General features: G+C 45.2%; 1 protein-coding gene across 6 annotated transcripts in view; it reads right to left on the reverse strand.

The window, feature by feature from the left end:
* The window catches only part of LLGL2 (LLGL scribble cell polarity complex component 2), a 153,002-nt gene that overhangs the window by 59,009 nt on the left and 67,091 nt on the right, over positions 1 to 26,902 (reverse strand). For all 6 annotated transcript variants that reach the window (XM_063960613.1, XM_063960612.1, XM_063960610.1 and 3 more), the window contains exons 4-11: positions 19,821 to 19,902; positions 19,116 to 19,231; positions 17,183 to 17,341; positions 16,945 to 17,107; positions 16,631 to 16,763; positions 16,482 to 16,536; positions 16,195 to 16,349; positions 15,479 to 15,696 (exon numbers count right to left, since the gene is read on the reverse strand). In XM_063960613.1, the coding sequence (XP_063816683.1) occupies positions 15,479 to 15,696; positions 16,195 to 16,349; positions 16,482 to 16,536; positions 16,631 to 16,763; positions 16,945 to 17,107; positions 17,183 to 17,341; positions 19,116 to 19,231; positions 19,821 to 19,902 (1,081 nt within the window). The remainder of the gene's footprint in view (positions 1 to 15,478; positions 15,697 to 16,194; positions 16,350 to 16,481; positions 16,537 to 16,630; positions 16,764 to 16,944; positions 17,108 to 17,182; positions 17,342 to 19,115; positions 19,232 to 19,820; positions 19,903 to 26,902) is intronic.

A 26,902-nucleotide genomic window follows, 5' to 3' on the forward strand; every position in this document is an offset into this window, starting at 1 on the left:
CAGTGCAGGAGAGGTGGGAAACATTAAAATGTGCAATATTGAAGGCAACAGACCTTTGTATCAAAACGGTTAGGAAAAACACAAGGAAAATGAAGCCAGTGTGGTTTGCAAAAGAAGTAGCAAATATTGTGAGAGCAAAAAAGATAGCTTTTAGGAAATATAAGCAGACACAAAACAATGAAGACAAAGAGATATATCTTGTTAGACAGAAGGAGACTAAGAAGGTAATCAGATGTGCAAAGGCACAAGCGGAGGAGAAAATGGCCCAGTCAGTGGGTAAAGGAGGCAAAACTTTTTTTTAGGTATATAAGCGAAAGGAGGAAAAAAAAAGGCGGAATTATAAAACTAAAGACGGACACTGGGAGTCTTGTTGAAGGAGACAATTTAATAGCAGATCATCTTAATGATTATTTTTGCTCAGTATTTACTACTGAAAGAGAGGGGAAGGGGCCACAGTTAAGTTGCAGGAATATTCAGGAAAATGAAACAAGTACATTTACAGAGGAGAAGGTCCTAACAGAACTCTCAAAGCTGAAAGTGGACAAATCTATGGGGCCAGATGGGATACATCCAAGGATACTAAAAGAACTTAAAGAGGTGCTGGTAGCACCATTGACAGAATTATTCAACCAGTCATTAGCTACAGGAGAAATTCCAGAGGACTGGAAAAGAGCAAACGTAGTCCCACTGCACAAAAGTGGAAGCAAGGAAGAGGCAAACAACTACAGACCAGTGAGTCTTACATCAGTAGTAGGGAAATTGATGGAAACACTCTTAAAAGAAAGAGTTGTAGATTATCTCAAATCCGGCAATTTACAGGATCCCAAACAGCATGGATTCACTGGGGGGAGATCATGTCAAACAAATCTTATTGACTTTTTTGATTGTGTGACTAAAGTGATGGATAAAGGTGGAGCCATGGATATAGCTTATCTAGACTTTAGTAAGGCTTTTGACACTGTTCCACATCGCAGACTGCTAAATAAACTTGAAAGTTTGGGATTGGATATTAGGATTATTGAATGGATAAGATCTTGGTTGAAGGATAGAAACCAGAGAGTTGTGGTAAATGGAGTGCATTCACAGGAAGGAAATGTTACCAGTGGAGTACCCCAGGGATCTGTACTTGGACCAGCGCTTTTTAATATCTTTATTGGTGACATTGCAAATGGCATTAAAGGGAAAGTATGCATTTTTGCAGATGACACAAAGGTATGCAACAGGGTAGACACACCAGGTGGGGTAAAACAAATGATTGAGGATCTAGGTAGACTAGAGGAATGGTCAAGAGTGTGGAAATTACAGTTTAATGCCAAAAAATGCAAAATCATGCACTTGGGTCTCAAAAATCCAAAAGCTAAATATAGTATTAATGGCACTATACTGGAAACTACTGAGGAGGAAAGGGATCTAGGAGTCACTATTTCAGATGACTTAAAGGCAGGTAAGCAATGTAACAAGGCAATGAGGAAGGCTAGTCAGATGCTTGGCTGCATTGGGAGAGGAATCAGCAGCAGAAAGAAAGAAGTAATAATGCCACTGTATAGGTCATTGGTACGGCCTCATCTAGAATACTGTATTCAGTTCTGGAGGCCATATCTTCAAAAGGATATTAATACATTAGAAACTGTACAAAGGAGGGCAACTAAAATGGTGCATGGCCTACATCACAAAACATACCCAGAAAGACTAAGAAATCTCAATATGTATAGTTTGGAGCAGAGAAGGGAAAGGGGGGACATGACAGAAACTTTCAAATATATCAAGGGTTTTAACAAAGTCCAGGAGGAAAACATTCTCCAAATGAAGAGAAGCAATAGGACACGAGGACATGCACGGAGACTGGAGGGGGGGGGGGGGGGTTCAGGGGAAATTTGCGGAAACATTATTTCGCAGAAAGGGTAGTGGACAAGTGGAATAGCCTCCCATCAGAGGTGGTAGAGGCTAAGACAGTAGAGCAATTTAAACATGCATGGGATAGACATAAGGATATCCTTACAAAGAAATAAGGATCAAATAAGGTTAGAGATAAAAATAATGTAAAAAAAAAAAGGGGCAGACTAGATGGGCCAAGTGGTTCTTATCTGCCGACAAATTCTATGTTTCTATAAAAGGCTGCCTCACCTGGTACCCTGTGAGGGTGGAATACATAACTCATGGAGGTTATTACTTCAAATGCCTACACCAATCCTGCATTATGCTTACTGTGTAATCTAGGTTTTTTTTTTGTATATCTGTGCAGCTAGTCTGTCGCTGTATTACTTAAATCTTCTGTATTATGTGCATTGTTTTAGAGGTCTGTAAAGCGCCCTGAGCCTTATTTCTCAAACTAGAGACTCTAATGTACTTGTCTCTTGCTCAGTTGTGCACCGAGGCCTCCCACTTCTCTTTCTACTCTGGTTAGAGGCTGTTTGTTTTGTTATCTGAAGGGAGTAGTACACACCGTTGTAGGAAATGTTCAGTTTCTTGGCAATTTCTCACATGGAATAGCCTTTATTTCGAAGAACAAGAATAGACTGTCTAGTTTCCCATGAAAGTTCTCGTTTTCTGGCCAGAGTATAATCGAACCCACAAATGTGATGCTCCAGATACTCAACTAGCTCAAAGGAAGGCCAGTTTTATAGCTTCTCTAACGAGCAAACCCGTTTTCAGCTGTGCTAACATAATTGCACAAGGGTTTTCTAATCATCCATTAGTCTTCTAATGCGATTAGCACACACAATGTACCATTAGAACACTGGAGTGCTAGTTGTTGGAAATGGGCCTTTATACACCTATGTAGTTATTCCTTTAAAAAACAGACATGTGCAGCTAGTATAGTCATGTACCACATTAACAATGTATAGAGTGCATTTCTGATTAATTTAATGTTATCTTCTTTAAAAAAAACAGTGCTTTTCTTTACAAAATAAAGAAATTAGGTGACTACAAACTTTTCAACGGTAATAGATAGATTATATATCTATCCTATATATATATATATATATATATATATATATATATATATATATATATACATATACATACATACATACATATACACACACACATACATAGCTTTCACTCTGTAGATATGTATAGTATATTATGGGCAGTATTCAATTCTTTTCACCCCCTTCCACACCCATCCTGTTTCTGCTGATGGACATGGTATAATCAATTCAGCTCGCTACCCCCGGGGTAGCGAGGGCACCCAATCCTTTACGCAGCTCGACGCGATTACTATGGGCACGATATGCGAGATAACGGGGATTACGTTAGAAAAGAGATTGGGTGTGATACATCATTTGCATACTGCCCTATATGTACAGACTATAAATCAAGATAGAGAGGGAGCTGTGAACCAAGTAATACCATTGAGGAGACTTGGTGCTGTCCAGGAACGTTGTGCTGCTGGTTGGCCAGTCGAGTATACGGAGTAGGAGCATGAGATGCTGCATTTTTGATATCTAAATGTCCAGGCTACTCATTACACAGTGTACCCAGTGTCCCCCATGGGAAGGAGAAAATAGGATTTTAATACCTACCGGTAAATCCTTTTCTCTTAGTCCGTAGAGGATGCTGGGGACTCCGTAAGGACCATGGGGTATAGACGGGATCCGCAGGAGACATAGGCACACTATACGACTTTGAATGGGTGTGAACTGGCTCCTCCCTCTATGCCCCTCCTCCAGACTCCAGTTAGAGAACGGTGCCCAGGGAGACAGACATTTTCGAGGAAAGAATTTATCGTTTAAACACGGTGAGTGTCATACCAGCTCACACCTCGAACTTGCCGCAGAACGTGGCATTCAATAGAACACCAGCCAACGGCATGAAAAATACACAGCCACATGATGAAAGAATATGTAACACAACCTGTGTGTCAACACAATCAATAAGACACCGCATGCCATGGCATGAAAATCAGCAACAGCCTGGCTGAAAAGAAACACCACAAGAGTGTAACCATAACCAATAACTGCATATACAGTACGCACTGGGGACGGGCGCCCAGCATCCTCTACGGACTAAGAGAAAAGGATTTACCGGTAGGTATTAAAATCCTATTTTCTCAGACGTCCTAGAGGATGCTTGGGACTCCGTAAGGACCATGGGGTTTATACCAAAGCTCCAGACCGGGCGGGAGAGTGCAGACGACTCTGCAGCACCAATTGAGCAAACATGAGGTCCCCATCAACCAGGGTATCAAACTTGTAGAACTTAGCAAAATTATTTGAACCCGACCAAGTAGACGCTCGGCAAAGTTGAACCGCCGAGACTCCTCGGGCATCCGCCCAAGAAGAGCCCATCTTCCAAGTAGAATGGGTCTCCACTGATTTCGGTAACGGCAATCCAGCCGTAGAACGAGCATGCCGAATCGTATCACAGATCTAGCGTGCAACAGACTGCATAGAAACAGGCGCCCCAATTTTGCTGGGAGCATACAGGACAAACAAAACCTCTGTTTCCCCAATCTGAGCCGATCCGGCGACATAAATATTCAAAGCCCTGACTATATCGAGAGACTTTGAATCAGCCAGCCAATGCTTAAGTAACCACAGGCAGCAAAATAGGCTGGTTTCTGGGAATCACAGAAACCACTTTTGGCAGAACTATTTTCCGAGTTCTCAATTCCGCTCTATCCACATGGAAGATCAAACAGGGGCTCTTGTGAGACAAAACCGCAACTTCCGACACCCGCCTTGCGGATGCCAAGGCAAATAACATGACCACTTTCCAAGAGAGAAATTTTAACCCAACCTTTAATAAAAGGTTTCAACCAGTGTGACATAAGAAACTGCAACACCACGTTAAGGACCCACAGTGCCAGTGGGAGCACAAACGGAGGTCGGATGTGCAGCACTCCTTTCACAAAAGTCTGAACTTCCGAAAAAAGGTGGCCAATTCTTTTTGAAAGAAAATTTATAAGGCCGAACACTGCACTGAAATGGAGCCTAACTTTAGCCCAGCATCCACACCTGCTTGCAAAGAATGGAAAAAAAACGACTCAGCTGAAATTCTTCCGTAGGAGCCTTCTTGGATTTACACCAAGACACTTACTTCCTCCACATATGGAAGTAAAGCTTCACCGTTACTCCTTTCCTAGCTTGAAGCAAAGTGGGAATGACTTCACCGGAAATACCCTTTCGGCTAGCATATGGCGTACAAACGCCCTGCCGTCAAACGCAGCCGCGGTAAGTCTTCATACACTCCCGGTCCATGCTGCAATAGGTCCTCTCGTAGAAGAAAAAAAGCTATGGATCTTCTATGAGTAAGTCTTGAAGATCTGGATACCAAGCCCTCCTTGACTAGACGGAACAATGAGGATCGCCTGAACCTTTGTTCTTCTTATGTGTATCACCTTCGGAAAGAGTGAAAGTGGAGGGGACACATAGACTGACTGAAAACACACCAGGTGTCACAAGGGAGTCCACGGCTATAGCTTGAGTGTCTCTTGACCTGGAACGATATCCCCGAGGTCTCTCGTTGAGGCGAGACGCCATCATGTCCAATTGAGGCACTCCTCAAAGACTTGTCACTACTGTGAAAACTTCTCGATGATGACTGCAATTCTCCCAAATGGAGATTGTGTCTGCAGAGGAAATCTATTTCTCCGTCGTCTACATCCGGAACGAAGACTGCTAATATAGCGTTTACCTGCCTTTCCGCCCAGCGGAAAACTTTTGCGGCTTCTGCCATTGCGGCTTTGCTCCTTGTTCCGCCCTAGCGGGTTACTTACGCCACTGCTGTTAAGTCGTCCGACAGAATTAACACGGGCAGATCACGAAGAAGATGTTAGTTGAAAATAGCTCTTAATTCAAGAAAGCTTATTGCAGACAAGCTTCCCAGCTTGATCTTTTCCCCTGGAAATACTTCCCTTGGAAAGACTGCTCCCCAGCCTCGGAGACCTGCATGCATGGACACCGGGATCTAATCCTGGAACCCGAACCTTCGTCCCTCAAGGAGGTGAGAACTGTGCAGACACCACAGGAGCGATATCCTGGTCCTTAGGATTATATTCCGGTGCATGTGCAGGTGAGACCCGGACCACATGTCCAACTGATCCCGTGAAAACCACTCTGGCAATTGACCTGCTCACCGAAAAGGCCCCTTAGGCCGCACCCATCTTCTTCATCAATGGAACATATTGATGGGTTGTCACTGCAAAGCTGATCCGACTCTGTATCCTCAGATCTCTTTCCACAGGAAAAAAATAAGATTTTACTTACCGATAAATCTATTTCTCATAGTCCGTAGTGGATGCTGGGGACTCCGTCAGGACCATGGGGAATAGCGGCTCCGCAGGAGACAGGGCACAAAAGCAAGCTTTTAGGATCACATGGTGTGTACTGGCTCCTCCCCCCATGACCCTCCTCCAAGCCTCAGTTAGGTACTGTGCCCGGACGAGCGTACACAATAAGGAAGGATCTTGAATCCCGGGTAAGACTCATACCAGCCACACCAATCACACCGTACAACTTGTGATTTTAACCCAGTTAACAGTATGATAACAATGAAGTAGCCTCTAAAAAAGATGGCTCACAACAATAATAACCCGATTTTTTTGTAACAATAACTATGTACAAGTAATGCAGACAATCCGCACTTGGGATGGGCGCCCAGCATCCACTACGGACTATGAGAAATAGATTTATCGGTAAGTAAAATCTTATTTTCTCTAACGTCCTAGTGGATGCTGGGGACTCCGTCAGGACCATGGGGATTATACCAAAGCTCCCAAACGGGCGGGAGAGTGCGGATGACTCTGCAGCACCGAATGAGAGAACTCCAGGTCCTCCTCAGCCAGGGTATCAAATTTGTAGAATTTAGCAAACGTGTTTGCCCCTGACCAAGTAGCTGCTCGGCAAAGTTGTAAAGCCGAGACCCCTCGGGCAGCCGCCCAAGATGAGCCCACCTTCCTTGTGGAATGGGCATTTACAGATTTTGGCTGTGGCAGGCCTGCCACAGAATGTGCAAGCTGAATTGTACTACAAATCCAACGAGCAATAGTCTGCTTAAAAACAGGAGCACCCAGCTTTTTGGGTGCCTACAATATAAACAGCAAGTCAGACTTTCTGACTCCAGCCGTCCTGGAATTATATATATATATATATATATATATATATATATATATATATATATATATATATATATATATATATATATATATATATATATATATATATATATATATATATATATATATATATATATATATATATATATATATTTATATATATTTATATATTTTTTTTTTTTTTTTTTTTTCAGGGCCCTGACAACGTCTAGCAACTTGGAGTCCTCCAAGTCCCTAGTAGCCGCAGGCACCACAATAGGTTGTTTCAGGTGAAACGCTGACACCACCTTAGGAAGAAACTGGGGACGAGTCCGCAGTTCTGCCCTGTCCGAATGGAAAATCAAATATGGGCTTTTGTAAGACAAAGCCGCCAATTTTGACAATCGCTTGGCCGAGGCCAGGGCCAACAGCATGGTCACTTTCCATGTGAGATATTTCAAATCCACAGATTTGAGTGGTTCAAACCAATATGATTTGAGGAATCCCAACACTACGTTGAGATCCCACGGTGCCACTGGAGGCACACAAGGGCTGTATATGCAATACTCCCTTGACAAACGTCTGGACTTCAGGAACTGAAGCCAATTCTTTCTGGAAGAAAATCTATAGGGCCGAAACTTGAACCTTAATGGACACCAATTTTAGGCTCATAGACACTCCTGTTTGCAGGAAGTGCAGAAAACGACCTAGTTGAAATTTTTTTCGTGGGGCCTTCCTGGCCTCACCCACGCAACATATTTTTACCACATGTGGTGATAACGTTGTGCGGTCACCTCCTTCCTGGCTTTGACCAGGGTAGGTATGACCTCTTCCGGAATGCCTTTTCCCTTAGGATCCGGCGTTCAAACCGCCATGCCGTCAAACGCAGTCGCGGTAAGTCTTGGAACAGACAAGGTCCCTGCTGGAGCAGGTCCTTTCTTAAAGGCCGATGCCACGGTTCCTCTTGGAACAGACATGGTACTTGCTGAAAGCAAATCCCTTCTTAGCTCCCGAGGCCATTAGTCCTCTGTGAGCATCTCTTGAAGTTCCGGTTACCAAGTCCCTCTTGGCCAATCCGGAGCCACGAGTATAGTTCTTACTCCTCTATGTCTTATAATTCTCAATACCTTGGTTATGAGAAGCAGAGGAGGGAACACATACACCGACTGTTACACCCACGGTGTTACCAGGACGTCCACAGCTATCGCCTGAAGGTCTCGTGACCTGGCGCAATACCTGTCCCATTTTTTGTTCGGGCGGGACGCCATCATGTCCACCTTTGGTCTTTCCCAACGGTTCACAATCATGCGGAAAACTTCCCGATGAAGTTCCCACTCTCCCGGGTGGAGGTCGTGCCTGCTGAGGAAGTCTGCTTCCCAGTCGTCCACTCCCGGAATGAACACTGCTGACAGTGCTATCACATGATTTTCCGCCTAGCGAAAAATCCTTGCAGTTTTGCCACTGCCCTCCTGCTTCTTGTGCCGCCCTTTCTGTTTACGTGGGCGACTGCCGTGATGTTATCCCACTGGATCAATACCGGCTGACCTTGAAGCAGAGGTCTTGCTAAGCTTAGAGCATTATAAATTTGCTCTTAGCTCCAGTATATTTATGTGGAGAGAATTCTCCAGACTTGATCACACTCCTTGTGTGACTACTCCCCAGCCTCTCAGGCTGGCCTCCGTGGTCACGAGCATCCAATCCTGAATGCCGAATCTGCGGCCCTCTAGAAGATGAGCACTCTGTAATCACCACAGGAGAGACACCCTTGTCCTTGGATATAGGGTTATCCGCTGATGCATCTGAAGATGCGATCCGGACCATTTGTCCAGCAGATCCCACTGAAGAGTTCTTGCGTGAAATCTGCCGAATGGAAGCGCTTCGTAATAAGCCACCATTTTTACCAGGACTCTTGTGCAATGATGCACTGACACTTTTCCTGGTTTTAGGAGGATCCCGATTAGCTCGGATAACTCCCTGGCTTTCTCCTCTGGGAGAAACACCTTTTCCTGGACTGTGTCCAGAATCATCCCTAGGACCAGCAGACGTGTCGTCGGAACAACTGCGGTTTTGGAATATTTAGAATCCACCCGTGCTGTCGTAGAACTACTTGAGATAGTGCTACTCCGACCTCCAACTGTTCTCTGGACCTTGTTCTTATCAGGAGGTCGTCCATTTTCTTTGAAGACGAATCCTCCTTTCGGTCATTACCTTGGTAAGGACCCGGGGTGCCTTGGACAATCCAACGGCATCGTCTTGAAACTGATAGTGACAGTTCTGTACCACGAACCTGAGGTACCCTTGGTGAGAAAAGGCAAATTTTGGGACATGGAGGTAAGCATCCCTGATGTCCCGGGACACCATATAGTCCCCTTGTTCTTTGCTATCACTGCTCTGAGTGACTCCATCTGGATTTGAACCCTTGTAAGTGTTCAAATTTTTCAGATTTAGAATAGGTCTCACCTAGCCTTCAGTACCACCATATAGTGTGGAGTAATACCCCTTTCCTTATTGTCGGAGGGGTAATTTTATTATCACCTGCTGGGAATACAGCTTGTGAATTGTTTTCAATACTGCCTCCCTGTCGGAGGAAGACATTGGTACAGCAGACTACAGGAACCTGCGAGGGGGGAAACCTCTCGACATTCCAATCTGTACCCCTTGGATACTACTTGTAGGATCCAGGGGTCCTGTACGGTCCCAGCGTCATGCTGAGAACTTGGTAGAAGCGGTGGAGGGCTTCTGTTCCTGGGAATGGGCTGCCTGCTGCAGTCTTCTTCCCTTTCCTCTATCCCTGGGCAGATATGACTCTTATAGGGACAAAAGGACTGAGGCTGAAAAGACGGTGTCTTTTTCTGCAGAGATGTGACTTAGGGTAAAAAACGGTGGATTTTCCAGCAGTTGCCCTGGCCACCAGGTCCCATGGACCGACCCCAAATAACTCCTCCCCTTTATACGGCAATACATCTTTGTGCCGTTTGGAATCTGCATCACCTGACCACTGTCGTGTCCATAAACATCTTCTTGCAGATATGGACATCGCATTTACTCTTGATGCCAGAGTGCAAATATCCCTCTGCGCATCTCGCATATATAGAAATGCATCCTTTAAATGCTCTATAGTCAATAAAATACTGTCCCTGTCAAAGGTATCAATATTTTTAGTCAGGGAATCCGACCAAGCCACCTCAGCTCTGCACATCCAGGCTGAGGCGATCGCTGGTCGCAGTATAACACCAGCATGTGTGTGTATACTTTTTAGGATATTTTTCAGCCTCCTATCAGCTGGCTCCTTAAGTACGGCCCTATCCGTAGATGGTACCGCTACTTGTTCTGATAAGCGTGTGAGCGCCTTATCCACCCTGAGGGGTGTTTCCCACCGCGCCTTAACTTCTGGCGGGAAAGGGTATACCGCCAATAATTTTCTATCGGGGGAAACCCACGCATCATCACACACTTCATTTAATTTTATCTGATTCAGGAAAAACTACAGGTAGTTTTTTCACCTCACACATAATACCCTTTTTTGTGGTACTTGGAGTATCAGAAATATGTAACACCTCCTTCATTGCCCTTAACGTGTGGCCCTAAAAGAAAATACGTTTGTTTCTTCACCGTCGACACTGAAATCAGTGTCCGTGTCTGGGTCTGTGTCGACCGACTGAGGTAAATGGGCATTTTACAGCCCCTGACGGTGTTTGAGACGCCTGGACAGATACTAATTTGTTCGCCGGCCCTCTCATGTCGTCAACCGGCTTGCAGCGTGTTGACATTGTCACATAATTTCCATAAATAAGCCATCCATTCCGGTGTCGACTCCCTAGAGAGTGACATCACCATACAGGCAATTTGCTCCGCCTCCTCACCAATATTTTCCTCATACATGTCGACACACACGTACCGACATACAGCACACACACAGGGAATGCTCTGATAGAGGACAGGACCCACTAGCCCTTTGGGGAGACAGAGGGAGAGTTTGCCAGCACACACCAAAACGCTATAATTATCCAGGGACAACCTTTATATAAGTGTTCCTCCCTTATAGCATTTTAATATATATACATATCGCCAAAGCAGTGCCCCCCCTCTCTGTTTTAACCCTGTTTCTGTAGTGCAGTGCAGGGGAGAGCATGGGAGCCTTCCCACCAGCCTTTCTGTGAGGGAAAATGGCGCTGTGTGCCGAGGAGAATAGGCCCCGCCCCCTTTTCGGCGGGCTTCTTCTCCGGAGTTTTAGATATCTGGCAGGGGTTAAATACATCCATATAGCCTCAAGGGCTATATGTGATGTATTTTTCGCCATACAGGTATTATACATTGCTGCCCAGGGCGCCCCCCTCCAGCGCCCTGCACCCTCCGTGACCGCTGTGTGAAGTGTGCTGACAACAATGGCGCACAGCTGCAGTGCTGTGCGCTACCTGATGAAGACTGAGAGTCTTCTGCCGCCTGGTTCCGGACCTCTTCATCTTCAGCGTCTGCAAGGGGGGTCGGCGGCGCGGCTCCGGGACGAACCCCAGGGCGAGCCCTGTGTTCCGACTCCCTCTGGAGCTATGTCCAGTAGCCTAAGAATCCAATCCATCCTGCACGCAGGTGAGTTGAAAATCTCTCCCCTAAGTCCCTCGATGCAGTGAGCCTGTTGCCAGCAGGACTCACTGAAAATAAAGAACCTAAAAACTTTTTCTAAGTAACTCTTTAAGAGAGCCACCTAGATTGCACCCTTCTCGGCCGGGCACAAAAACCTAACTGGGGCTTGGAGGAGGGTCATGGGGGGAGGAGCCAGTACACACCATGTGATCCTAAAAGCTTGCTTTTGTGTCCTGTCTCCTGCGGAGCCGCTATTCCCCATGGTCCTGACGGAGTCCCCAGCATCCACTAGGACGTTAGAGAAACAAACTTTCAACCGTTCAGTATCTAATCTGATACCCACTTACGACATCTGCGTCGTTGGGAACAACAGCCATCTCTGTGTTGAAGAACTGTCAGAGAGAAACAACGATTTGTACCACTTGTTTCTTGACCTCGCTGTAGTCAGGAGAGTGTCTCAGTATAGAATAATAATGGCTCTTACTATTGAAAGAAAAGCATCATACTGTCATCACTCCGGTGAAATGGCAAAGACAATCCTGGATAGTAAACCCAGGTAAGCTTAATGCAGATGAAACCGCATTTAAAACCACTTTCTTCTTTTACGTGTTGGAGATCCCTGGCCTAAGAGATTCCATTCTGTAGTTCAACTTCTTACGTAGAAGTTTTTGGTTTTTTTTTGTTTTGTTTTTTAACAGGGACAGCAGGACAATGTCCTGATCCTGACGCCACTCTTGTATGGCGTCGCATACAACCTCCCCTTCCAGAGGAGACCCGGTAAGATCTATTTAAAAAACAGTGAGGGGAATCATCTGTAAACTCCAGTATGTCCCCCTTTGGATTCTATTATTAACTCACTGGTCCAAGTCCAGTCCAGGACTGACTGAAGAGTATTAGACGAGTTCCCACCGGTGTGTCCTCCTGCAAGATAGACCCAACGACATGCGGTGGATGTGGTAGAAACAGAAGACGATATCCGCTTCTGCGAACCTAAAAAGGCTGCAGAGCTCTTACCTTTTCACCTTCCACTATCTGCCAAGAAAGGGGAAAAAAAGAACGGTATCCAACCGGTTAAAATGACTGCATCCCACAAAAGAATGCGTCACCAACCGTTGTAAGGGTACTTATCTCACGAAGGTAGACCTACCAGTGGTATCCGCCGAGAGTAACTTAACTAAGCCATCCCCAAACAGCGGTACACCGTCACAGGGAAAATACTCCAGTATCTCTCGGAGTCAGCCTCAGCATTCCCTTGGCCATACCTCCTGTAGTCGCACAGCAGCCTGCCGCAATTTTGTAGAGAAGACTCCACATAAGAAACATCGCCTCACTCTCTAGGGTAATTCTATTGGATGCCAAGGTAACCGACCATTTCCGAATACAAGCACTCCTCCATGTGCATGTAATGCAAATAACTTCAAAGCATATAAATAAAATATCACTTAGCTTCCTGTATACGATCCTTTGTTACAGGGCCCCGTGCAGACCAGGGGGTAAATTTACTAAGATGGGAGTTCTATTTAAGCTGGGATGTTGCCCATAGCAACCAATCAGCTTCTACTTCTCATTTATCTAGCACCTTCTAGAAGATAATACCTGGAATCTGATTGGTTGCTATGGGCAACATCCCATCTTAAATAGAACTCCCATCTTAGTAAATTTACCCCCAGGAGTTGAATAAATAAACAAACACTCGGACTCCTCGTGAGGATCTGAGACCAACTCGTCACGGCCGATCTAGAGCTTTATCAACAGAGCAATCAGCACATGAGAAGGAATACTTTTACTTCAGCATTCATTAGAAATCGTAATAAATAAATAAATAAAATATATATATATATATATATATATATATATATATATATATATATATATATATATATATATATATATATATATATATATATATACATACATACATACACACACACACATACATACATACATACATGTGCACATATGGTGCGGCACTCCAGGCGACAAAGAACTCAGGGCCAATGCACAAGTTGAAGAACAACGTTTCAATGCCTTTATTTGGCCATTTTCATCAGGTCCTGGACCTGATGAAAATGCCCAAATAAAGGCATTGAAACGTTGTTCTTCAACTTGTGCATTGGCCCTGAGTTCTTTGTCGCCTGGAGTGCCGCACCATACACATGCATATTTGATCCTATGTGAGGGCACCCGGCGCAGCATTGCCATTAATGGGAGAGACGGACCCTCTGTTGGATATTATATATATATATATATATATATATATATATATATATATATATATATATATATATATATATATATATATATATATATATATATATATATATATATATATATATATATATAAATATAAATAATCTTGTCCGGAACCGCCGGGTCCCTAGTGACATTAATGTGTTCCGAATGTGTATGACCATGTACTGAATGCCCAAGTTGTGGATCTAACCAGGAAACCTCATGGTCGACAGAAAAAACATAGTATTCGTCGACAGCAGGGAGTAGTAACCAGGCAAAATAACATTCTTGCAACCCCGAGGGAAGTATACACATATAATTTCAATATCACTCCCCTACAAATACTACCATGTCTGTGCTCGAGCTACAGGCCCATGGAACCGTACCTGACATATACATATAAATATATATACAGGTATAAAGTTACTTACAGCATGTTAATTTACACCCAGTAATAACAGTTGGTGCCGACAGGGTCACCCACATACTACTGTGTCTCCCATACAGTGTTTACTTTTCGAAAAAGCATACAACTACCGACCTGCTGACACTTCATCTACTGAATCAAGTACCAACAGGAGTCGGCGATGCCGACAGAGATTCCCATAGCTGTTTGCAACAGAGCACTCACACATGTCGACACATGTGCACTAAAAAGCTATAGTGGGTATATCTGACAGGGAAAACACAGATACTTATGCACAACTCAATGGACTACACGCCCATTATCTAATATAGTGCTATACTTTATTCTATATTGCACTAACTCACTGTGCCCCCCTTCGGTTTACACTGCTAGCTGTACACAGTGCTTTGGCAGGGACTGTGGATAAAATGGCACTGTATCATTTTGTGAGGGCTAAGCCACGCCCCCTTCTAGGCACCCTTCAGACCCGCTATTATTTTAGCTTTTTATACTGGCGGGGGTCCGTATACAGTGCCTAAGCACTGCATACATGTTTAGCCAGGCTCACTGGAGAGGTATATTGCTGCCCAGGGCGCCCCCCCCCCCCCCCTGCACCCTTGTAGTGCCGTTGGTGTGTGGGAGCAATGGCGCGCTGCGCGTTACCTCTGAGACTCTGAAGTCTTCTGCCGTCACTGAAGTCTTCTGTTCTTCTACTACTCACCCGGCTTCTTTTTTCTGGCTTCTGTGGGGGGGACGTGACGGCGCGGCTCCGGGAACAAGCAGCTAGGCGCACCAAGTGATCGAACCCTCTGGAGCTAATGGTGTCCAGTAGCCCAAGAAGCAGAGCCCTTAACTCAGAAGAAGTAGGTCTGACTTCTCTCCCCTCAGTCCCACAAAGCAGAGAGCCTGTAGCCAGCAGGTCTTTCTGAAAATAAAAAACCTAACAAAGTCTTTTCCAGAGAAACTCAGTAGAGCTCCCCTAGTATGTGTCCAGTCTCTCCTTGGCACAGAATCTAACTGGGGTCTTGAGGAGGGGCATAGAGGGAGGAGCCAGTTCACACATATTCAAAAGTCTTATAGTGTGCCCATGTCTCCTGCGGATCCCGTCTATACCCCATGATCCTTACGGAGTCCCCAGCATCCTCTAGGACATCTGAGAAAATATTTTTCAGTTTGCAGGAGCTATACTGTCATAATAGAATGATTAGAGTTTTACTTACCATATTGGAGTAATGCATGTTTTGTTTTCTGCCTGCACCAATTATCCTTTCCCACAACTTCAATGGAATGGAAGAGATATGGTAAGAGCAGGTTATGGCTGAGCAGTGTAGAGACACAAGGTAAGGGCACTGAATTACTGGCCAGCCAGGTGTTTGAAGATCAATGGCCACAAGCTCCTCTTCCGCTAGTACTAAAAGGGCACGAGGGTCATCATACTCTACATGAAAAATATTTGAAAGTTAAATGGATGGCGTTTTTTCCTCATCATTTCTCAAAATGAATGATAAAACGAAAAAAACAACAACATTTAAACGCACTGTCCACCCCTTCCTACTCTTCTCTTTATATTACACTGGAATATATGTTGCATCTATGAGGTTTGTCCAGATCCTTTGAAGCTGCAGAAGTAGCACTTTAGCTCTGGTTCCTCTATTTTCTCCCATTCCATTATAGCTGGCATCACAGTTAAGCTATACATTCAAGCCATTGTTGATAGTGTGTCAACAGTGTAAATTCAGCAATGATTATAAAAAAACAGCGCGTGTGTTTTGTACAATATTATAAGTAATTATACTTTAATGTACTGGATTGAATGTATTAAAAAAAAATTAAAAGTGGCAGCAATTCAGGAGATTTTCTAGGGGCAGTGGAATTACATGGTTATCCATGAGCATGCCGTCACATATGCTCCCTCTAATTTACCTGTTTTACTTACCAGCTGAGGAGTCCGAGTTGGCAATTACCAAATGGTCAATTATCCTAGAAGTAAAGTCGAAGGCTGTTTGTTGGCTACCGTGTACTACGGAGATGCTATGTCGGTCCCCATAGCTTGCCATTGGCATGCCTCCTTGGAACACAACATAAGGTGCCCTAAAGTTAACAAAAAAAACCTCATCACTGTGTGCTCAGAAAAAAGGGGAGGGTGGCATAGTGTGCAGCACTAGCTTCTGCTCACAGCACAATCCTCATTAAATTATAGCCGATTTTGGTTGGCACACTTACCCTCTACGTGCTGTGAGCCACGTTATTTTATTGATTGCTTTGCAGCGGAAAGGACCTGTCAAAAGGGGGGGAAAAAAACAAAAAAAACACATATTAGGGAGCAATCAACTGAATGCAGTACAATCCGTTATCCCTTCAGAATCACTTACCATATGGCAATTTAGTCTCCATGGGAGCCTGTTGTATACGCTCACCAGTTGCTTCCCACTGGCTATACCCGCCATCACTGTGGCAACTTATTATCTGCTGTGCATCCCGGCACCAAAAAATGTTTTCTAGTTGCTAAAAAAAACAAAAATACACAACAGCAAAAGGTGGGTATGGGAGACGTCAATACCAATTTTAGCCCTCTCAAACATAATCTGATCACAGTAGTGAGAAAGGCTAATAAGACTCCTCAGAGTGTCTATCCATTGTACATGTAGCTACAACACTTAGACAATGACCCATCCTTAGCAGATACCTGGGTGCCGAGATAGTGGCACACACTACGTCCAGTTAATACATGCCACACCATCATGAGTCCACGGTTGTAGCCAATCAATAAAAGATCTGGGTTCTTGGGATTCTCCTGTAAAGCTTCCACTGACTCAAAAGGACGCCTGTTCGTGTACTCATCTGGCAGACTGGGAAAAATGGAAGGAGAGTTATTTTGTCTTCAATGCTGACAGCAGTTTATAGTATGACAGTATTTTGCTTACCCTTCCAACGCCATTTCATGCCCAACTGTTTTCTCCTCCAGTACTTGCAAGGATGGTAATGTAAGAGTGAAAACATTGCCTCCCTCTGTGCCCACGAACAACTTCTCTCCAGATGAGTGTGCCAACAGCACTTTAATTTGTGTAACACTAGGGGGCGCCCTGCAATGATGAGAGAACATGGCGTGGAATGACAAGCCATTTTAATGCAAAATGATTCAGTTTCACGTTTTAAGACACTAGGCCAGGGGTTCCCAAATGTGATCCTTAAGGCACCTAAACGTCCAGGTTATAAAAGGATATCCATGGCTGAGAACAGATGCTTAAAACAAAATGACTGAGGTACTAATTCACCTCTGCTCAGCCACGGAGATCCCTATAGCCTGGACCATTGAGGTGCTTTGAGGGCCTGATTCAGGTTGGTTAGCAAAGCAAAGAAAGCACACAAATGGGCCAAACTATGTTGCACTGCAGGTGGGGCAGATGTTACATGTGTAGAGATTTAGATTTGGGTGGATTATACCGTTTCTGTGCAAAGTAAATACTGGCTGCTTTTGCACATAGCCCACAAATGTTAGACAGCTTTATTTTTATACTGTAATTTAGATATCAATTTCAATACACCCCACCCCACCCAAATCTAAATCTCTCTGCATGTTACATCTGCCCCACCTGCAGCCAGCATGGTTTTGCCCAGCTGTGTGCTTTTCTGCTTTGCTAACAAACCTGAATCAGTCCCTGTGTTTGGGAACCAGTGCACTAGGCATGGATGGCCTAGATCCTAAACGAGAACAATAGCATTGCTAAAAATACTTCTGCTCTGCCACATCCGTTCACTGTATACTTATCCAACACACTCTGGGCTTGATGTTTGCGCACATCTTCGATGATTTTTGATCTGCTCATGTGTAGGATCAGCACTGCGCATTGCAGTGCCCCCTAGGCCACAGTATGATTGTAATGCTACAGCCGTTTGGGGGGTCTGACAGGGAGGTGACTGGCAGCGTTGTGAAAACAAGAGGGTCTCTGCATATTTCGAGACATGCAGAGCCTAGTGTCTGGTTCTCCAGACACAACTTCATTAGTCACAGAAGTATGAACTTCCCAGCCATCCTGGCTACTCAGGGTTAATAAGATGACCAATGGTCACTCAGATGATCTGATGCTGTGTCTCCTGTTGGCTGCAGCAAATCACAGAAACTGACAGGAGACGAATATTTACACAAAACACCTCCTGTGGCATTAATATATTTGAGTAAATATTTACTAAATGTGCTATTGTGTCCATTTCTGAATCAGGCCCTCTAAAAAGTCATTTATTTCATTAAACAGGTAACGCCTGCCTGATGGTGGGTACACACTGCTCGATATATCTGCAGATCAATTGATCTGCAGATATATCTAAAGCCGGATTGGGCAGAGTGTTGCGCATACACAATGCCCGATCTGTTGTGACGGACATCAAGAACTGGGTGGGTTATTACATGTGCCCGCCCAGTTCAGCAGTCAATCACCGCCGGCTGGTGCAGCATGTATATGGGGACACACAACAATGCACCAATATATTTGTAGAAATATTGGTCGTCCTGTGTGCTGCAGGGTCGACGCAATATTTCTGTGAACGACGACGTTCACAGACATATCGTTGGTACTTCAATAGAACGGCCGATATATCCGCCAGTGTGTACCCAGCACGAGTCTAGATCAGTGGTTCTCAAACTCTGTCCTAAGGAAGCCACACAGTTCATATTTTCCAGGTCACCTGTGGATTTTTTTAAAGTGACAGCTGGTGATACACATAGCACCTGCTGGGTGACCTGGAAATCATGAACTGTTAGGGGTCCTTGATGACAGAGTTTGGTCACTGGTCTAGATAAAGTGAAAAGACATTCACAGAAACACTTGCTGTGGTTTTATTTTTATGCTTTATACCCACCCAGGTGGTCCACGAAGAGTAAACTTTTTTTCCTCCTGCAGTTCCGAGACCCCATCTTGCTGCCCGAATGACCATAAATGGAGGCTGTTGTCATCCAGTAGTGTGATAATCTGGCACTATAGTTTTATGGTAAGAACACATAACAGTTAAATTCCATAACAGAAATCAAAAACAAGCAAGCTGTAAAGAAAGAGTAAAAGAAAAAGGAATATCTGATACAGTCCACCAACGGATAATATATGGTTATTATTTTATTAGACGTGGTGCAAACAGTATTGCGGCTGCACATGGATTACTAACCAGTTTGTCATGGTAAATCCAGACAGATTAACACGTCAAGCAAAAGTCCTAAAGCCTCAGGAATCTCTATAGAAAGTCTAAAATAAACTGAAATATGGCCTTAGTGATACAGTATGAACAATATTTGGTTGGGAAAAGATAGATTCAAAACAGGATTTGCCAGTATATGGCCTTTTTTTTTATATAGTACTTTTGCATGATTTAAGATTGTGTTTTTGTTTTCTTTTTACACTACTTTTACATTGGTGTGTCAAAACCGTAAGTATCTGTTTGGAAGGCATACATTGGTGTGTCATATTAGTGACGAGGTTGGGAAACATTTCAGAGGTACAGAACATATGCAAAGGCAGATTTAATAGGCAGTCAGGATAGGGAGTCATCAGCAAATGAGCAAAATGACTTCACCTGGTTGGGAACAAAACTGATCTTGATCACTGCATTATTCTCATCATGCAAACCCATGAACTCCACTCCAGGGCACCCATATCTGAGGAAAAAGCATGCTAAGAAAACATAGGGAAAAGGAGCATCTGAATAAGCAGCATAAACCTAAACATACATTTTCTTTTGTTGCCACACACACTACATAAAAACAGGCACATACAAGGTAGACAAAATAAAGGAGGCAAAAGGGTAGCGAAGGCCCCTATATATCATGGATAGGAAAGCCATCTTCAGGGCACGTACAAATACCTGTATTAAATCAGAGGTACATCTCAGCTACTGGCAGGAACACGCTCACTATGCGTCTGAGAACTCTGACATCTTTACCCTTTAGGAAATCTGCTAGTTTTCAAAGCACTGGCTCTGAATGTTCATAGGAGATTTGTATCACAACTGCATCCCATGTGACAGCTCATATCAAAAGCTAATTTAAAAAAAACAAAACTCTTTGTACAAGAGATTCTCAAGAATGGTATGCGTCTTACCACTATGCAATCAGGCTTCAAAATCAGACGATTAATAGTGGTGTATCAAAGAGGATCAATTTTGTTTAAGGACAATACAAAATAATGTTAATATGACTTAAAGTTATATAGTGCAGCCGGGACGCGTGAGCGGCGCTCGGGATCCCGCCGGTCACCATGCCGACGCCGGAATCCAGAGCGCTCAAAATGCCCAGTGCAGCCTGATGACCATCATTTCTTATCCACTCACTAGCGCTGCTCATTATAAATGATGTAACACGTCCGTATCATAGATGCTATAGTCTAGTGCAGTAATTTTCAACCTTTTTTTTTTTACTCACGGCACACCGAACAATATTTTAAAATTGCCAAGGCACACCATCAGTTCCCCACAGAAAAAAACAAAACACACACATTGGCCCTCACAGTAAAAAATAAAATTAAAAAAATTCACATATATTGGCATACACAGAAAAAACAATCACATTGCTCCCCACATAAATCCTATTGCTCCCCACATGAATTATTCACATTGTTCTCCCCATAAATACTTACTCTCCCACAAATTCTATTGAAATCCTACCGTTCCCCACAGGAGAAATAAAAATAAGAATTTACTTACCGATAATTCTATTTCTCGGAGTCCGTAGTGGATGCTGGGGTTCCTGAAAGGACCATGGGGAATAGCGGCTCCGCAGGAGACAGGGCACAAAAAAGTAAAGCTTTACTAGGTCAGGTGGTGTGCACTGGCTCCTCCCCCTATGACCCCCCTCCAGACTCCAGTTAGGTACTGTGCCCGGACGAGCATACACAATAAGGGAGGCATTTTGAATCCCGGGTAAGACTCATACCAGCCACACCAATCACACCGTACAACTTGTGATCTAAACCCAGTTAACAGTATGACAACAGAAAGGGCCTCTTAAAGATGGCTCCTTAACAATAACCCGAATTAGTTAACAATAACTATGTACAAGTATTGCAGATAATCCGCACTTGGGATGGGCGCCCAGCATCCACTACGGACTCCGAGAAATAGAATTATCGGTAAGTAAATTCTTATTTTCTCTATCGTCCTAAGTGGATGCTGGGGTTCCTGAAAGGACCATGGGGATTATACCAAAGCTCCCAAACGGGCGGGAGAGTGCGGATGACTCTGCAGCACCGAATGAGAGAACTCCAGGTCCTCCTTTGCCAGGGTATCAAATTTGTAAAATTTTACAAACGTGTTCTCCCCCGACCACGTAGCTGCTCGGCAGAGTTGTAATGCCGAGACCCCTCGGGCAGCCGCCCAAGATGAGCCCACCTTCCTTGTGGAGTGGGCTTTTACAGTTTTAGGCTGTGGCAGGCCTGCCACAGAATGTGCAAGTTGAATTGTGTTACAAATCCAACGAGCAATCGACTGCTTAGAAGCAGGTGCGCCCAACTTGTTGGGTGCATACAATATAAACAGCGAGTCAGATTTTCTGACTCCAGCCGTCCTTGCAATGTATATTTTTAAGGCTCTGACAACGTCCAACAACTTGGAGTCCTCCAAGTCGCTAGTGGCCGCAGGCACCACAATAGGTTGGTTCAGATGAAATGCTGATACCACTTTAGGGAGAAAATGCGGACGAGTCCGCAGTTCTGCCCTATCCGAATGGAAGATTAGATAAGGACTTTTATAAGATAAAGCCGCCAATTCAGATACTCTCCTGGCAGAGGCCAGGGCTAGTAACATAGTCACTTTCAATGTGAGATATTTCAAATCCACCTTTTTCAATGGTTCAAACCAATGGGATTTGAGGAAATCTAAAACTACATTTAGATCCCACGGTGCCACCGGAGGCACCACAGGAGGCTGTATATGCAGTACTCCCTTGACAAAAGTCTGGACCTCAGGGACAGAGGCCAATTCTTTTTGGAAGAATATTGACAGGGCCGAAATTTGAACCTTAATGGATCCCAATTTGAGACCCATAGATAATCCTGATTGCAGGAAATGTAGGAAACGACCCAGTTGGAATTCCTCCGTCGGAACCCTCCGATCCTCGCACCACGCTACATATTTTCGCCAAATGCGGTGATAATGTTTCACGGTGACTTCCTTCCGTGCCTTAATCAAGGTAGGAATGACTTCTTCTGGAATGCCTTTCCCTTTTAGGATCTGGCGTTCAACCGCCATGCCGTCAAACGCAGCCGCGGTAAGTCTTGAAAAAGACAGGGACCCTGCTGTAGCAGGTCCCTTCTCAGAGGTAGAGGCCACGGTTCGTCCGTGAGCATCTCTTGAAGTTCCGGATACCAAGTCCTTCTCGGCCAATCCGGAACCACTAGTATTGTTCTTACTCTTCTTTGCCGTATGATCTTCAATACCTTTGGTATGAGCGGCAGAGGAGGAAACACATACACTGACTGGTACACCCAAGGAGTTACCAGTGCGTCCACAGCTATTGCCTGTGGATCTCTTGACCTGGCGCAATATTTGTCCAGTTTCTTGTTGAGGCGAGACGCCATCATGTCTACAATTGGTCTTTCCCAACGGTCTATTAACATGTTGAAGACTTCTGGATGTAGACCCCACTCTCCCGGATGAAGATCGTGTCTGCTGAGGAAGTCTGCTTCCCAGTTGTCCACGCCCGGGATGAACACTGCTGACAGTGCTATCACGTGATTCTCCGCCCAGCGAAGAATCTTGGCAGCTTCTGCCATTGCACTCCTGCTTCTTGTGCCGCCCTGCCTGTTTACATGGGCGACCGCCGTGATGTTGTCCGACTGAATCAACACCGGCTTTCCTTGCAGGAGAAGTTCCGCCTGGCTTAGAGCATTGTAGATTGCTCTTAGTTCCAGAATGTTTATGTGAAGAGACTTTTCCAGACTCGTCCATACTCCCTGGAAGTTTCTTCCTTGTGTGACTGCTCCCCAGCCTCTCAGGCTGGCGTCCGTGGTCACCAGGATCCAATCCTGAATGCCGAATCTGCGGCCTTCTAATAGGTGAGCCTTCTGCAACCACCACAGAAGTGACACCCTTGTCTTTGGTGACAGGGTTATTCGCAGGTGCATCTGCAGATGCGACCCTGACCATTTGTCCAACAGATCCCTTTGGAATATTCTTGCATGGAATCTGCCGAATGGAATTGCTTCGTAAGAAGCCACCATTTTTCCCAGGACTCTTGTGCATTGATGTACTGACACTTTTCCTGGTTTTAGGAGGTTCCTGACCAGATCGGATAACTCCTTGGCTTTTTCCTCTGGAAGGAAAACCTTTTTCTGAACCGTGTCCAGAATCATTCCTAGGAACAGCAGACGAGTTGTCGGGATTAAATGGGATTTTGGAATATTCAGAATCCACCCGTGTTGTCTTAGCACCTCTTGAGATAGTGCTAAAGCTGTCTCCAGCTGTTCTCTGGACCTTGCCCTTATTAGGAGATCGTCCAAGTATGGGATAACTAATACGCCTTTTCTTCGAAGAAGAATCATCATCTCGGCCATTACCTTGGTAAAGACCCGAGGCGCCGTGGACAATCCGAACGGCAGCGTCTGAAACTGATAGTGACAGTTTTGAACAATGAACCTGAGGTACCCCTGGTGTGCGGGGTAAATCGGAACGTGTAGATACGCATCCTTGATGTCCAAGGATACCATAAAGTCCCCTTCTTCCAGGTTCGCTATCACTGCTCTGAGTGACTCCATCTTGAACTTGAACTTTTTTATGTAGAGGTTCAAGGACTTCAGATTTAGAATAGGCCTTACCGAGCCATCCGGCTTCGGTACCACAAATAGAGTGGAATAATACCCCTTTCCTTGTTGTAATAGGGGTACTTTGACTATCACCTGCTGAGCGTACAGCTTGTGAATGGCTTCCAACACCCTCTCCCTTTCGGAAGAGACGGTTGGTAAGGCAGACTTCAGGAAACGATGAGGAGGATCCGTCTCTAATTCCAACCTGTACCCCTGAGATATTATCTGCAGGATCCAGGGGTCTACCTGCGAGTGAGCCCACTGCGCGCTGTAATTTTTGAGACGGCCCCCCACTGTCCCCGAGTCCGCTTGAGAGGCCCCAGCGTCATGCTGAGGTTTTTGCAGGAGCCGGGGAGGGCTTCTGTTCCTGGGAAGGAGCTGCCTGTTGGTGTCTCTTCCCTCTTCCTCTGCCTCGTGGCAGGTACGACAAGCCCTTTGCTCTCTTATTTTTGTAGGAGCGAAAAGGCTGCGGTTGAAAGGTCGGTGCCTTTCTCTGTTGGGGAGTGACTTGAGGTAAAAAAGTGGATTTCCCGGCAGTAGCCGTGGCCACCAAGTCTGATAGACCAACTCCAAATAACTCCTCCCCTTTATACGGCAAAACCTCCATGTGACGTTTTGAATCCGCATCGCCTGTCCACTGTCGTGTCCATAAGGCTCTTCTGGCTGAAATGGACATAGCACTCACCCGAGATGCCAGTGTGCAAATATCCCTCTGTGCATCACGCATATAGATAAATGCATCCTTTATTTGTTCTAACGACAGTAAAACATTGTCCCTATCTAGGGTATCAATATTTTCAATCAGGGATTCTGACCAAACTACTCCAGCACTGCACATCCAGGCAGTTGCTATAGCTGGTCGTAGTATAACACCTGCATGTGTGTATATATTCTTTTGAATAACTTCCATCTTTCTATCTGATGGATCCTTAAGTGCGGCCGTCTCAGGAGAGGGTAACGCCACTTGTTTGGATAAGCGTGTGAGCGCCTTGTCCACCTTAGGGGGTGTTTCCCAGCGCGCCCTAACCTCTGGCGGGAAAGGGTATAATGCCAATAACTTTTTTGAAATTATCAACTTTTTATCAGGAGCAACCCACGCTTCATCACACACGTCATTTAATTCTTCTGATTCAGGAAAAACTGTTTGTAGTTTTTTCACACCATACATAATACCCTGTTTTACGGTATCTGTAGTATCAGCTAAATGTAACGTCTCCTTCATTGCCAAAATCATATAACGTGTGGCCCTACTGGAAAATACGTTTGAATTTCTACCGTCGTCACTGGAATCAGTGCCCGTGTCTGGGTCTGTGTCGACCGACTGAGGCAAAGGGCGTTTTACAGCCCCTGACGGTGTTTGAGGCGCCTGGACAGGCATTAATTGATTGTCCGGCCGCCTCATGTCCTCAACTGACTGTTTAAGGGAAGATAAACCATCACGTAATTCCACAAATAAAGGCATCCATTCTGGTGTCGACCCCCTGGGGGGTGACATCTGCATATTTGGCAATTGCTCCGCCTCCACACCAATATCGTCCTCATACATGTCGACACCACGTACCGACACACACCGCAAACTCACAGGGAATGCTCTAATGAAGACAGGACCCACTAGCCCTTTTGGGGAGACAGAGGGAGAGTCTGCCAGCACACACCACAAAGCGCTATATATACAAGGGATATCCTTATATTAAGTGCTCCCTTATAGCTGCTTTAATATATATATATATAGCCATTAATGTGCCCCCCCTCTCTGTTTTACCCTGTTTCTGTAGTGCAGTGCAGGGGAGAGACCTGGGAGCCGTTCTGACCAGCGGAGCTGTGACAGAAAATGGCGCCGTGTGCTGAGGAGATAGGCCCCGCCCCTTTTTCGGCGGGTTCTTCTCCCGCTATTTTTCCAGTCAGGCAGGGGTTAAATATCTCCATATAGCCCCTATGGGCTATATGTGAGGTATTTTTAGCCTTGTATAAGGTTTATATTTGCCTCTCAGAGCGCCCCCCCCCCAGCGCTCTGCACCCTCAGTGACTGCCCAGTGAAGTGTGCTGAGAGGAAAATGGCGCACAGCTGCAGTGCTGTGCGCTACCTTATGAAGACTGAGGAGTCTTCAGCCGCCGGTTTCCGGACCTCTTCACGCTTCAGCATCTGCAAGGGGGTCGGCGGCGCGGCTCCGGGACCGGACTCCACGGCTGGGCCTGTGTTCGATCCCTCTGGAGCTAATGGTGTCCAGTAGCCAAGCAGCAAATCCACTCTGCATGCAGGTGAGTTTACTACTTTCCCCCTAAGTCCCACGTTGCAGTGATCCTGTTGCCAGCAGGACTCACTGTAAAGAAAAAAACCTAAACTAAACTTTCTCTAAGCAGCTCTTTAGGAGAGCCACCTAGATTGCACCCTTCTCGTTCGGGCACAAAATCTAACTGGAGTCTGGAGGGGGGTCATAGGGGGAGGAGCCAGTGCACACCACCTGACCTAGTAAAGCTTTACTTTTTTGTGCCCTGTCTCCTGCGGAGCCGCTATTCCCCATGGTCCTTTCAGGAACCCCAGCATCCACTTAGGACGATAGAGAAAAAACAAATATTATCAGGTGTCCTCCTCCCTGTCCCTCAGTGGCATGGGTTGTTCATAGTGGAGTTCCGCGAATACTGAGCAGCGGGCGGTTGGGCAGGTATGAATGTGGGTGGGCAAGGAAAGCTGCGTATGCAGGCGGGAACTGGAAAATGTGTATGCAGGCTGGCTGAGTGGTGAGACGCGGCGGCCGTGACCTATGATATCACATCGTTTTCAAGGCATAGGTCAGAAGCTGCTCTGGCTCCGCGGCACACCTTGCAACTGGTTGCGGCACACTGGTTGAAAAAGCCTGGTCT

Source organism: Pseudophryne corroboree, chromosome 3, assembly GCF_028390025.1.
Source record: "Pseudophryne corroboree isolate aPseCor3 chromosome 3, aPseCor3.hap2, whole genome shotgun sequence".
NCBI classification, from domain to species: Eukaryota; Metazoa; Chordata; class Amphibia; order Anura; family Myobatrachidae; genus Pseudophryne; species Pseudophryne corroboree.